Here is an 11,326-nt window from a genome sequence, read left to right as displayed (position 1 = left end):
TTAACTACATTCCTCTTGCTTGCATGATAAGGAATCTAAAAAGGAGTGATTTTATATGGCTAACTCTTCATTTATATGCTTTTTGCATAGCCCTCTGAATTTCCTTAGCCACATATAAACTCAGAAAATTGCATGACTGTTTTATTAACATTACTGTGCAGATGGTGGGCACTCCTTAATCTAAACATTTTTATCTAAATATAATGACATTATATAGTAATGTACAATTAATGAGTGTTCAGTGTTGCAGGTTGATCAAGCTCCCGTGGCCATTATCATTCAAGTTTTCTTTCTTTTTTTTTTTTTTTAAACCTTGATTGATTCTTGTAAATCCAAGAATAAATACACTGTAGTTGTTGCATTGAAAGAGAGAATCATGCCACCTGTGAGATCTAGAGCACATGGGTTTCTGCAAATTTAAGTTGATCCATTCCACAGCTACTGTGTGTTAATTTGGGTTTATGTGAGCTTCTTTATTTTTGTTCATGAAGTTCCACTTCATTCAGATTTTGACAGTAATGATTTATGTATGGGTTTTTGCAGCCGTGGATTGCAGCAGAAGAAAAGATGTTTTTGTGCAGAGAAGCCAAGGCGTGAGCCACTGTGTGCAACAGGAGATTCTGAAGATCCAAGCAGCAATGCCAGGGAACAGCCAGATGTAGGCTGGAGAACAGAAATGCAATTTCAGAGCACAGGGCATATCTGCTCTTACTCTTTCTTATTTTTCTGTTTCCACAGAATAAAATTATCAGCTTATGTTATTCATTTGGCAAAAATAATAATGAGGGGGAAAAAAAAGAGAAAAAGCTCATTTTTTTTCTTTAAAAGGTGCTACAAGACCATCAAAATGCAGGCCTTTTGCTGAAATCTTATTTGTGTACCTTAAGGTGAATATGATTGTAAATTATCTTTCATATTCAGAATTACTGTACCAGGGAAACAGTCTGTGCAAGAATGAAAGCAGTCCAGGAGTTTAATAGAATAGAATAGAATAAGATAGATCAGCCTTCCTGACCCAACCTTCAGCTTGACATTAGTCTTCTATGCAAGCTCATCAAAGGGATCCATATTTAATCCTCTAGGACAGTAAAAGTATTGTTTGAAGTAAGTTTGAGGCACATGTGTAAGGACTGGCAGGCTCAGGGCTTTCATCCTCAATGAATAAAAATGTCTTACCATGTTAGAAATCATTATTGTTTAGAAATAATAGTTGCAAATACTTGAAGCTGCTGGCCTTTGAAATATGCTAGTTTGAGTGCTTCATTATACTGTAAAACTTTTGTTTGTTTCTATGTATTCTGAAAGGTTATTAATATATATATTTTAATGAGTTTAAGCTTTTTAGTCTTTTCTTGCTTTTGATAGGAGTAAAAGTGTGTCAACTAACACATTTGTTCACTTATATTAAAACCGTCATGTGAATGAAATTTATTTCACTGTATGAGATGATTTGTTGAAGGTCAAGAAGACTCATGTTAAACAGACTTATCTGGCTATATTTTTCAAATGCAAATAATCAGTTCACCCTCATTTGAACGTGTTCGAATGCAAGTAACATGTAAATAGGCATTCCTGGAAAATGTTTCTGTTTATGGCTGCAGCTTAAATGCAATGGATGCTCAGTTTTATTCCATAGACAAAGAAGTGCAGAATTTCTCAGACAATTAAATGATCAGACACAAGGAAATGGAATTACTGTTACAGAATGGAAAGACTGGCTGGTAGGATAAAGCCCAGCTAAGCCAGTTTTCAGCACTCAGGAAGTTTAGGCTATACGCTATCCAGTCCCTGATACAGCCCTGCACCTTGTAAGTGCTCTTGTCTCTGAAGACTAAGGCAGATTCATGCCTGGCACTGGAATGCTTGAGAAGTGTCAGAAGAGACAGCAGCAGCCTGGGGACAGTTCATCTCTACTGCACACAGTCATGCACCTCCAGAGCCACCTCCTGCAGTGCTGCTTAGATCACCATGAATTTGCATTCTTTGAATGCATGCTTTATTTATCCTTTTCATATCCATAGGGCAAGTTGGGTTGAAGCAGTGTCACGTTTTTCTTTTCCTTTTCATTGTTCCTGAGGAAATACAATTGATTCCCGCCCTCCTCAGACAACAACAAGAACAAAACCTACTAAAATTCTTGACCAACAAAGATAACAAAGCTACTGTGTCACTTAGTTTATTACTTTGTCCAGAGTGGCTGAGCTACCTTTAAGGCAGTTCTTATAAAATTTCCTGCTAATCAGAAGTATTCAAACATCTGAAAAGTTTTGCATTTTTGTTGCAGTTAACATTTCCTTTTAGCCCTTTTATTATATCTAAAAGCATGAAAGAAGCGCGTCTTTGTAATGATAAAATACATGTCCCGTACGATGGACATCCTGTTGAAAGTGTTAGTTCCTGTTTAATCTTTCTTTGTAAACTAAGGCACAAACTTGCTTAATTTTGACTACGTGTATAACTTGGGGGGAGAAAGACAGGAGGGAAAACCAAAACATGTAAAACCATATATTTCAACTTACACTTACTAGTAAATACATTATTATAACACAAATGTTATTATTATAATGCCATTATTTCAATTGTTAGAGCTGAAGTAATTGATCTACATCTTTATGATTCTTTTCTATGATTAGTTTTCTGTCACAGGATGTGATAAACCTATGCTGTTATGACTGTGTTTTATTTACTAATATTGTCCTACAAAGTGCTGAACACTTCCTGCTGAAGAAGCTGAACAGAGAAATCCATGAAGATATCTTTCATTTTCCATGACAGTGAATGATGTTTCCATGCATAAACATAATAATAGAGTCATTACACGTGCACTCACATTATCATCAGTGCTGTGTGTTCAGTGTTATTCAAAACAAGGCAGGAAGCCAAATTTTCCTAGTTTCCATTTTGATTTAAATTGTATTTGTAATAAAGAGATTTTTCACTCAATCTAAATGCAGTTTCATCCTAGTTCAACAAACCTCCCAATTTCTTTTTTTCTTCTTCTTCTCCTTTTTTTTATCTTTTTTCTTCTTCTTTTTTATTTTTTTTTATTTTTTTATTTATATATATATATTATTATTATTATTTTTCTTTTATTCTAGGTCACTCAGTCCTGATACAAGTGAAATTTTCCTCTGGTGGTGATAACAGCAGTACTACTCAATGAAGTATAACAAGGGCTCTAAATGCATCTCCTGTAGCATACCACAGTGATTTGCAAAAGTGAGAATAAATCAAAGCAGTGAAGAGATGCCATGTTGAGCCAGAAGCTAAATGTTGCATCTTGTTGCATGAGGCTAGGGGTAGAACAGATCCTGTTTTTTCTGGCAGCACAATATCTTTGTGCTTGTTACCTCCAATCCAACCCCATTAAAACAATCATTCAGAATCTGCAGGAAATTGTCACCTCTTTCTTTCATGCAATGGCAGCTGGTATTGGTGCCTACACACATTTCTCATTTCCTTCAAGATTTTCAACACACACAAAAAAGGAAACTTAATTTATATTAAAAAATGTGTCAGCTTACCCTGAGGCTCAGCATGGGCACCAGGGAAAAAAATGAAAGATAAATGCCTCTAGGTGAACTGGCAGAGGCTCTAATTCTCTACTCACTCTACTGCTACACAGTATGCACCGCATTAATCATTTCACATAGGCAGGCATTTAAGAAAACTTCAGCTATTTAAAATAAAGATGCCTTACTCTAAACTTAATAACAAGACTGTATCTGTGTATCAAGCTCAGCTCACGCATACTGTATATCCTAATAGAAGAGATGTAGAATAATACTGTAATCCTCTGTGATGTAATTCTTATTGTTGCTTCTTTTGTCTATACAGCCATGCCCCCTCTTGTGGGCATTTCCCGTGTATGTATGTGTACATATATAATGTTGTCATTTGTCTTATTCAACTGCTGACATACACAGGATGTTTCCTATCTCCCACTTTTCTTATGTGGCTGGAGAAATGTATTACATGATCCTAGTGAACTCCATTATGTCTCAGTCCAACTTGAGAATAGATTCTCTTTAACTTCTGTGCTGGGGGAGTGAGGTAAGGAAATACATTTCCTGTTTTACTAGCTTACATAAGTCCTGAATTTTTTATTTTGTCTCCTCCCCAGTTCTGAAATAATTTGGTGCTCTACATGTTTAACCATGCTGAATTATAGAGCTGTAGAATCACCAAGGTTGGAAAAGGCCTCAAAGATCATTCAGTTCAACTGTCTACCTGTCACCAATATTTCCCCACTAAACCACGTCCCTTAGCACCACATCTACACATCTCTTGAACCTCCAGGGACAGTCACCTCCCTGAAAAGCCCATTTCAGTGCCTGACCACTCTTTCAGAGAAGTATGGAAGAAGAAGGACACAGGAATGACTTATCTGAATGACTTGAAGGATGACTGAATGACTTTAAGGATGTAAAAGTTTCAGAGCAGTCTTGGCTGCAGTAATTGTGAAATGGTGGAGTTCAGGATGCACAAATAAGGGTACAAAGCAAATAGCAAAATCACAATCCTATGCTTCAGGAGAGCAGATTTAGGACTGTTCAGGGAGCTGCTTGGAAAAATCACATGCAGTGTGATTCTGGAGAAAAGGGGGATCCAGGAAAACTGGATGATTTTCAAAGATCACCTCCTCCGAGGTCAAAGATGATCCATCTTGCTGTGGAGGATGGCAGCACGAAAATGATGTGCACAGAAATGAAAGAAGGGACTCGTGACCCAGGACCACATGACCTCCAGAGGTCCCTTTCCACACCAACAATCTGTGATACCCACGATTCTCTATCTTTCTGCAGTCCATTCCTGCAGTGCTCAGGAAGCAGTGTGGCATTTAAAGGACACGAAACTTTTGCCTACAGTTTCAGTTACCTCTCTCAGGGGATGCTTTTGCTGAGTGCAAAAATTTCTGCAATCTCCTTAACCTTCAGAAAATATTAGCTTATGGAATGCACTGCCAGTACTACTGCAGAAACAGCATGTTTAAATGTTTCTTGCTTTGGTAGGTCAAAAGGAATTCATTGGAAAGCATATATTTAAACGGTATTTCTATGACACAAAAGGTGATGTGGATGTGTGCGCAGTTGGAGGCTAGAAGTGCAAGATCAGAACACCAGGAAGGAAAATGCTTTGAATGGCTGGGCATGATTTAAACAGCAGGAATGATAGTATTGCCTGCAGTAGTAGTTTGATCACACACAACAGTGAGGTACAGTTCTTCATTTCCTTTTTTTTTTTTTTTTTTTTTTTCATGCCTTTTTCTTCAAAGTTTGGTGATTTGTATGTGTTTTCAAACAGATGTGGTTGGATTCAGTGTGTCACCAACTAAGCAATAAGAAATTGGCCCTTGAGCTCTTTGAAGGAAAGGCTAAGGATTGGAACCAATTCTTTAGCTGGCATAGGATGGTATTTTTCCACTAAAGTCAGCACTGCTATTTCAATTTACAGCTTGAATGCCACAAAATAGATAGACTACAGGAGAATGTGAGGAAAAAGTATAACTTGGCAATACCTATTAGGGAGTTGAGAAGTACAGTCTAGAAACTTTCTTCATTGTAGTGAAACTGAACTCCTCTTGGATCAACTGTTGAATATGAGCTGCACATCTTTTGAAGGATCTTAGAGAGATTCTTGGGTCCGCAGAAAAATACTCCAATACTATTGCTGTAATCACAACAACAACAAAAAACACACCTATAAAAGCAGTTAAATGGATAAACTACAACTTTTTACAGCCTCGAGCTTTGTATCAGTTGAAATGACTTTTTTGAAATGACTTATTGAGGAACGCACTTGAGAAAATTTGTGTTACCATCACATAGTACTACAGTATAATTATTGTAACACTGCAGTGTTTAGTATGTCATATTGCTTTATTTATTCGGATCGCTGCATTAGAGGTCACAAATTATTTTAAATCATGGTTCTTTGGTTTTGATTGTCATACTCTTTTTATTCAGGAAAGCAAACATCTGTTTGGGCTGAAAATTTAGAATGCTTTTTCTCCATATGAGTTAGTACTTTATTTCCCTAAGAAATGCATAAATCTCTCAGCTATTTCTGAGTCACTGTTTTGCTGTTGTTGTGTTTGGTTGGTTGGGCATTTCTGTTTCTGTTTCCTGGTAGGGTTTTTTTGTTTTGTTTTGTTTTATTGTTTTGTTTTGTTTTTTGTTTTTAATATATATAATTTATTTTAATACTTTTCTGTCTGTGGACAGTTCTGTAAGTAGCAGATTAAAAAAAACAAAAACAAAAACAAAAACTGTAAGCAGTTCTCACAAAACAACAAGAACGTGACTAATGTAACAAACAGTTTTGTTAATAAGTGTAATAAGTGCACAAGTGTATTACCAAGAACTGGAAATATGATTCCTTGCTGGAAAGTGCTTTAAAGAACTGGCTTATAAGGATACAGCACATATTTTTTTGAAACACATATATGTGGATGCAGACATGCACACATGCTGTTCATGCATCCCCCAGCATGCTACTGGGCAAGCTGGATCTACTTATATACAGTGAAAGAGACAAGTGACTGATTTTCAAAAGGTTTTGCTCCATTAAAGGAGTAGCTGTAGACCTGATTTTAGTGCCTAAGCCATAGTCCTCAAAAGGACTATATAGCCCATATAACTCCGGTTCTCAACTACATTAGGTTCAACTTGGAGTGGTATATTGCTAATCTGCAAAAGACACTGTTGTACAATGGGAAACTTGGTGGACTTAGATGTAGGGACTCAAAAGGTATTTGGTTCATACAAATTGTTTTATCACATAGTATAAACTCTTGAGCCTTCTGTAACTCAAAGCAAGGAAAGGTAGGATATTTTTTGTGATTCAGTGTACACAAGGAGTGCAGAATTTTCTTTAAGAGTTCAAAATTGACTAGTAACGTGTACATCAACATTCAGAAGCAAATACAGATTTTTCTGCCACTTAGCACTGGCTTTCTAAGGAAATATCACAAGATCCAGTGCAGAAAGTTAATGCCCATCTCCTTCTCTGATCATCAGAAAAGCAGACTTTTCTCAGCTGTACTTAAGAAAGTAACAAAATGGATGTGTTTCAACCTATAACTTTAAAAGCTCTGTTTTTACAGCAGAACCTGTATAAAAGGTCTTTCAAAAATCGTGCTTCCTGCCCTTGGTCTCTTTCTATTTTTAATCTTTCCTTATTTCCTGATTGTATTTATTTTGACCTCTATCAAATAGTTTCTCTATTACTGTTATTTTTGCAATTTTATGGTATTCTTGTAGTTTACTGTATTCTCTTTGATCTCCTCCCTTTCAGCTTTTTCTTGAGTCTTTTTCATCTTTAAAAAAAGTTTTCTTTCTTCTTTTTCTTTTTGTGTTTCTGTCTCTCAAGTGCAAGCCTTTATTTTGCTTTAGCAGGTAAATGTTTGGAAATCATAAAGAGTCCCAAGGATTCTGGAATCTTCTACCACTGAACACAAAATATTTCAAATTCTTGCTTCAAAGGCTTTCAGGAACAAAGAAGCTTTTCTCAGGCCACTAGTGAATCCACCAAGTTCAAATGAACTGTCTTTGCCAGTAGAGATGAACTAATAACAGAACAGCATAGTCTTGCAAGAGTAGCCAAATATGTTCACTGAACAAACATATCCTTGACATCATAAGAAAAAAAATCACAGTTTATCTCTTTAATAACCATCTTCAAGGGAAATTAATGCTACTTTGTCCTTTGTGCAGAACAGTAATTGGATTGTGTGTTTCAATTATATCTGGACAAAGGCCAGGATATTGAAATACTTCTAAATATTAGATTTTCTTGTCCAAAAATTAGATTTTATTGGCATTCTCTTTCCGAGATTTCTTCATTAAAAGCTTCATTAAGCATAAATCTTCTTTCCACACAGAAAAAAAACTAAATTATTTTAAAAGGGTCATTTAGAAAGGTTTGTTCTCCCCTCCTCCCACTGTTTATGCTGAGACGAGTTACCTAACAAGGTTAGAAGCCAACCTGCCTTACCTAGGATGGTTTTCAGCTAGCTGCTTGAACTCATTGTCCCAGTTTGGCCTACCATAGAAGGTCTTCTGCCTCAAACCAGTAATTACATCCATTTTCTCATCAAAATGCAGGGCTATGTGAGTAGCCTAAACACAAATTTACAAGGTAATAATTTTAAAATCAACAATATATACTCAAAGTAATAGGAGAAAGCAATAACACTGCTTCTCAGTGAAAGACAGAAGTATTAATAAAGGAAAGAAAATTGTGTAATTATCCAAAGACAATGAGGAGGGAGAAGAGAGTAGAAGTACAAAAGAAGTCTAATAAATACTTCAAAAAGCACCTGTGACCTTAAAGGAATTCAGCTTTTTGAGACTAAATGTTTGATATGAGTAGAGATCAAATACCTGCTTTTACTACCTGGGCCTAATTTGATCTGAGGTGTAGCCACTGAAAAGCATTATTCTCCCTTCATAGCCCTTGGGTGCTCCAGGAGCAACAGCACCAGTGTAGGTAGGCAAGCAGTACAACTCCTGAATCACATAAGGAACAGCACAGGATAATAAGGCAGTGCTGACAGGACAAAAGGGTGTGAAGGGAAGGCGGTACTTGATGGAGAACATGAGTGCAAAAACTCAGCTGTCCCAGCAAGAATAGCTGTCTGCCTAATTGACTTTTGGCCTGGTATTTGCTCAAGGGGGAGGTGAAATGTTGACAGCTGGAAGGTGAGAGCAGATTTGTGTTTTATTAAGTTCATGAATAGCTTCTTTCAAAACTGGTTTTAGGTAATACTCTGTGATACTGCTAATGCAGACTTTTATGACTGCCGTATACTTTACAATAGGAGATTTCTCTGAATATGATTTTATGTACATATCTCATTCCTTGACAGAAACCCTAATTTTTAATATCTACAAGGCAGTCCTTACACTCAATAGAGACAGCAAGAAATAAAATAGTAGAGCAAAGAGTCACCTGTGAGAGTTTTTGACAGGTGCCTAACTTTGATCACAGTGTGATCTGAGTTTGGTTTAAAAGAAGAATCAGAGAGAGAAAATCATTTAGGTCTAGGTAAGGACTAAATAAGCTGAATTAAAGCTACCTACTCTAAAGATTAAGTGCCACTAGGTAAGATGATCCAATGAAATTAAATGATTAAGGTCAATCAGGGAAAATATCTTCTCAAATAGTATGAATTGGTTAATATTTATATGTATATATATTTATTATTATTATTATTATTATTATTATTATTATTATTTGCAAAAAAATGTTTCGAATGCAGCAGTGTTCAAAATTATGGTGAATGCATACAAGAACAGAAAATATAACATAGTAAGTAATAACAATAATAATATCTGATGTTTTATAGTTTAGTGGGAAGAAAAAATAAATAAAAAAGCTAGAATCTGTTTAAAGAAAGTTCCAAAGACGTATGGACAAAATGCCCTTTTGCAAGATTCCAGGAGCTCTCTGCACTTCTGTTTTCTTTTTTTTTTTTTTTTTTTTTTTTTTTTTGGAACACCTGCTAGTCAGAACAACACAAGACAAGATATGGGACTGGAGGGATCACTGACTTGTTTTCTCTCTTCCCAATTTCCTAAATGTGAGAGGGAAACAGCCTGGTGTCTTTATGTTTACAGTTCTTTGTCTCTCTGCTTCATCCATCATTCACTCAGCTGTTCCTGTTACTTATGTTACCATACTGAAAAAGCAAGGTACATTAACTCAGAATCATAAGAGTTTCATTATTACCTGACTTTCGTCCCAGCCAGTAAGAAATATGTGATAACTTAGGAAATCATTTTTCCCTTTTTCAACCATTTTTGTTTCCAAAAGGAACAGAAGATCAGCAAACCACTCAAATGTGGACGGTTCTCGGCAGATCCAGTAAAAATAAACCTGTCAGATATAAAAAAAGAGATTTAGAAAGAAGAAAACTTTCAGTGAAACAGGTTCCTAACAATTAGCACAGTTCATTAAACACATTGTGCACAATTCTCCACTATGATTTTAAGCACAATCACACATCTTTTCAGTGATGTAGAGGTTCTATCATTTACAAGATTTTATTTTTATCTTCAAGATTGAGTATTAGTGTGTAGAGTGAAGATAGGCAACGTACAAGTTTCCTATTTTCCCTACCAGTACTTCTTAATTTAACATAGAATATGTAGTCCTACATTTCTTGCAAATAACTTGATTATCCTTTGGAACTTTGTATTGATTTTCAGTTATAATGAAAAGGGAATTTCAATTTCATTCAGCACAAAAGCAAGGAATTCTTGTTTTTCACAGTCTTATGCCATAGGTTAACTGTAGATGTAATCAAAAGGTATTAGTTATGCACTTCAAGTCAAATACTCTGTATAAAATGGTATAGAGAGCATGCCTAGTTGTTTTTTTATAGCATGTCTGATTTAAATTACAGCTTATAACTTCTAGAAAAACATTAAACTGTAATTTTAAAGTTGCCAAGGAGGTCTAACGATCTACTGTCCCATGATGTAGTTTTGTATTGGCTAAAGACCTCATATCTGTGAAAAATTTACAGTTTTTCTCATCTATACTTCTCTAGCTTCATCTTCCATGTGGTGGAAATTTTTTTAATGTTTTATGTTGGAGTGGAGAATCTATTATTAAAGCTTTGTTCCCCAGGCAGAAATTAGAAGCTGGAATCGAGTTGTCCTATAATCTTCTCTATGGTAAACCAAACATTCCTGGGATATGTTACTAAGAGGCTAATTTTTCCATTCCTTGATAATTTCTGTGGCTTTTTTTTTTTTTTTTTCCCACTGTTTTATTTCTTTATTGCACAAACAGTCACAAAGAGGGATGTATCTTATCTATTGGGAACCTGGTATAGGGAAATGCTTGGATAGGAAATCATATGATGTTGCTGTTCATATGATGATGAGTCTTTCTATTTCAAGAGTCCTTGCCATGGCATCTTCAGCTGGATCAAACGAGACTCCCCAAACCCTTATTCTGCTCAGTACTTATATCTATGTGGTTCAGGGACACCTATGTCCTCTCCAGAAAATGTGTGATCTATTGCAGTCAATTATCTTAACTGCATATAAAATACCTTTTAAATAATTAACAATGTATGGTGTCTGGAGTCTGCTAGGCACTACTATGATGCTCAGATGCACCGCAGTTATAAGAAAACTCTGAAGGGGAAGGGAAGCTTAAAAATACACAATTCCAGATGATAAGGGAATGACATGGAGGTCATCAATAAAACAATAATGAAGGGATGGTTAACACTATTCTTATTGTAACCATGATTTTTTATATTTTGCAAAATCCCTTAACTTCCTTCTACACCTCTCCATTTGTGCTCACC

At 35.8% G+C, this 11,326-nt stretch overlaps 1 protein-coding gene across 1 annotated transcript in view; it reads right to left on the bottom strand.

The window, feature by feature from the left end:
- Positions 1 to 5,543: 5,543 nt before the first annotated feature.
- Positions 5,544 to 11,326, bottom strand: part of NOX3 (NADPH oxidase 3) — a 37,343-nt gene continuing 31,560 nt past the window's right edge. Inside the window, exons 11-13 of the mRNA XM_072332789.1 lie at positions 9,733 to 9,879; positions 7,996 to 8,120; positions 5,544 to 5,670 (exon numbers count right to left, since the gene is read on the bottom strand). Coding sequence (XP_072188890.1) covers positions 5,544 to 5,670; positions 7,996 to 8,120; positions 9,733 to 9,879 — 399 coding nt within the window. The remainder of the gene's footprint in view (positions 5,671 to 7,995; positions 8,121 to 9,732; positions 9,880 to 11,326) is intronic.

This window comes from Excalfactoria chinensis, chromosome 3 (genome assembly GCF_039878825.1).
Source record: "Excalfactoria chinensis isolate bCotChi1 chromosome 3, bCotChi1.hap2, whole genome shotgun sequence".
Lineage (NCBI taxonomy): Eukaryota > Metazoa > Chordata > Aves > Galliformes > Phasianidae > Excalfactoria > Excalfactoria chinensis.
This window is presented reverse-complemented; position numbering and strand designations above follow the sequence as displayed.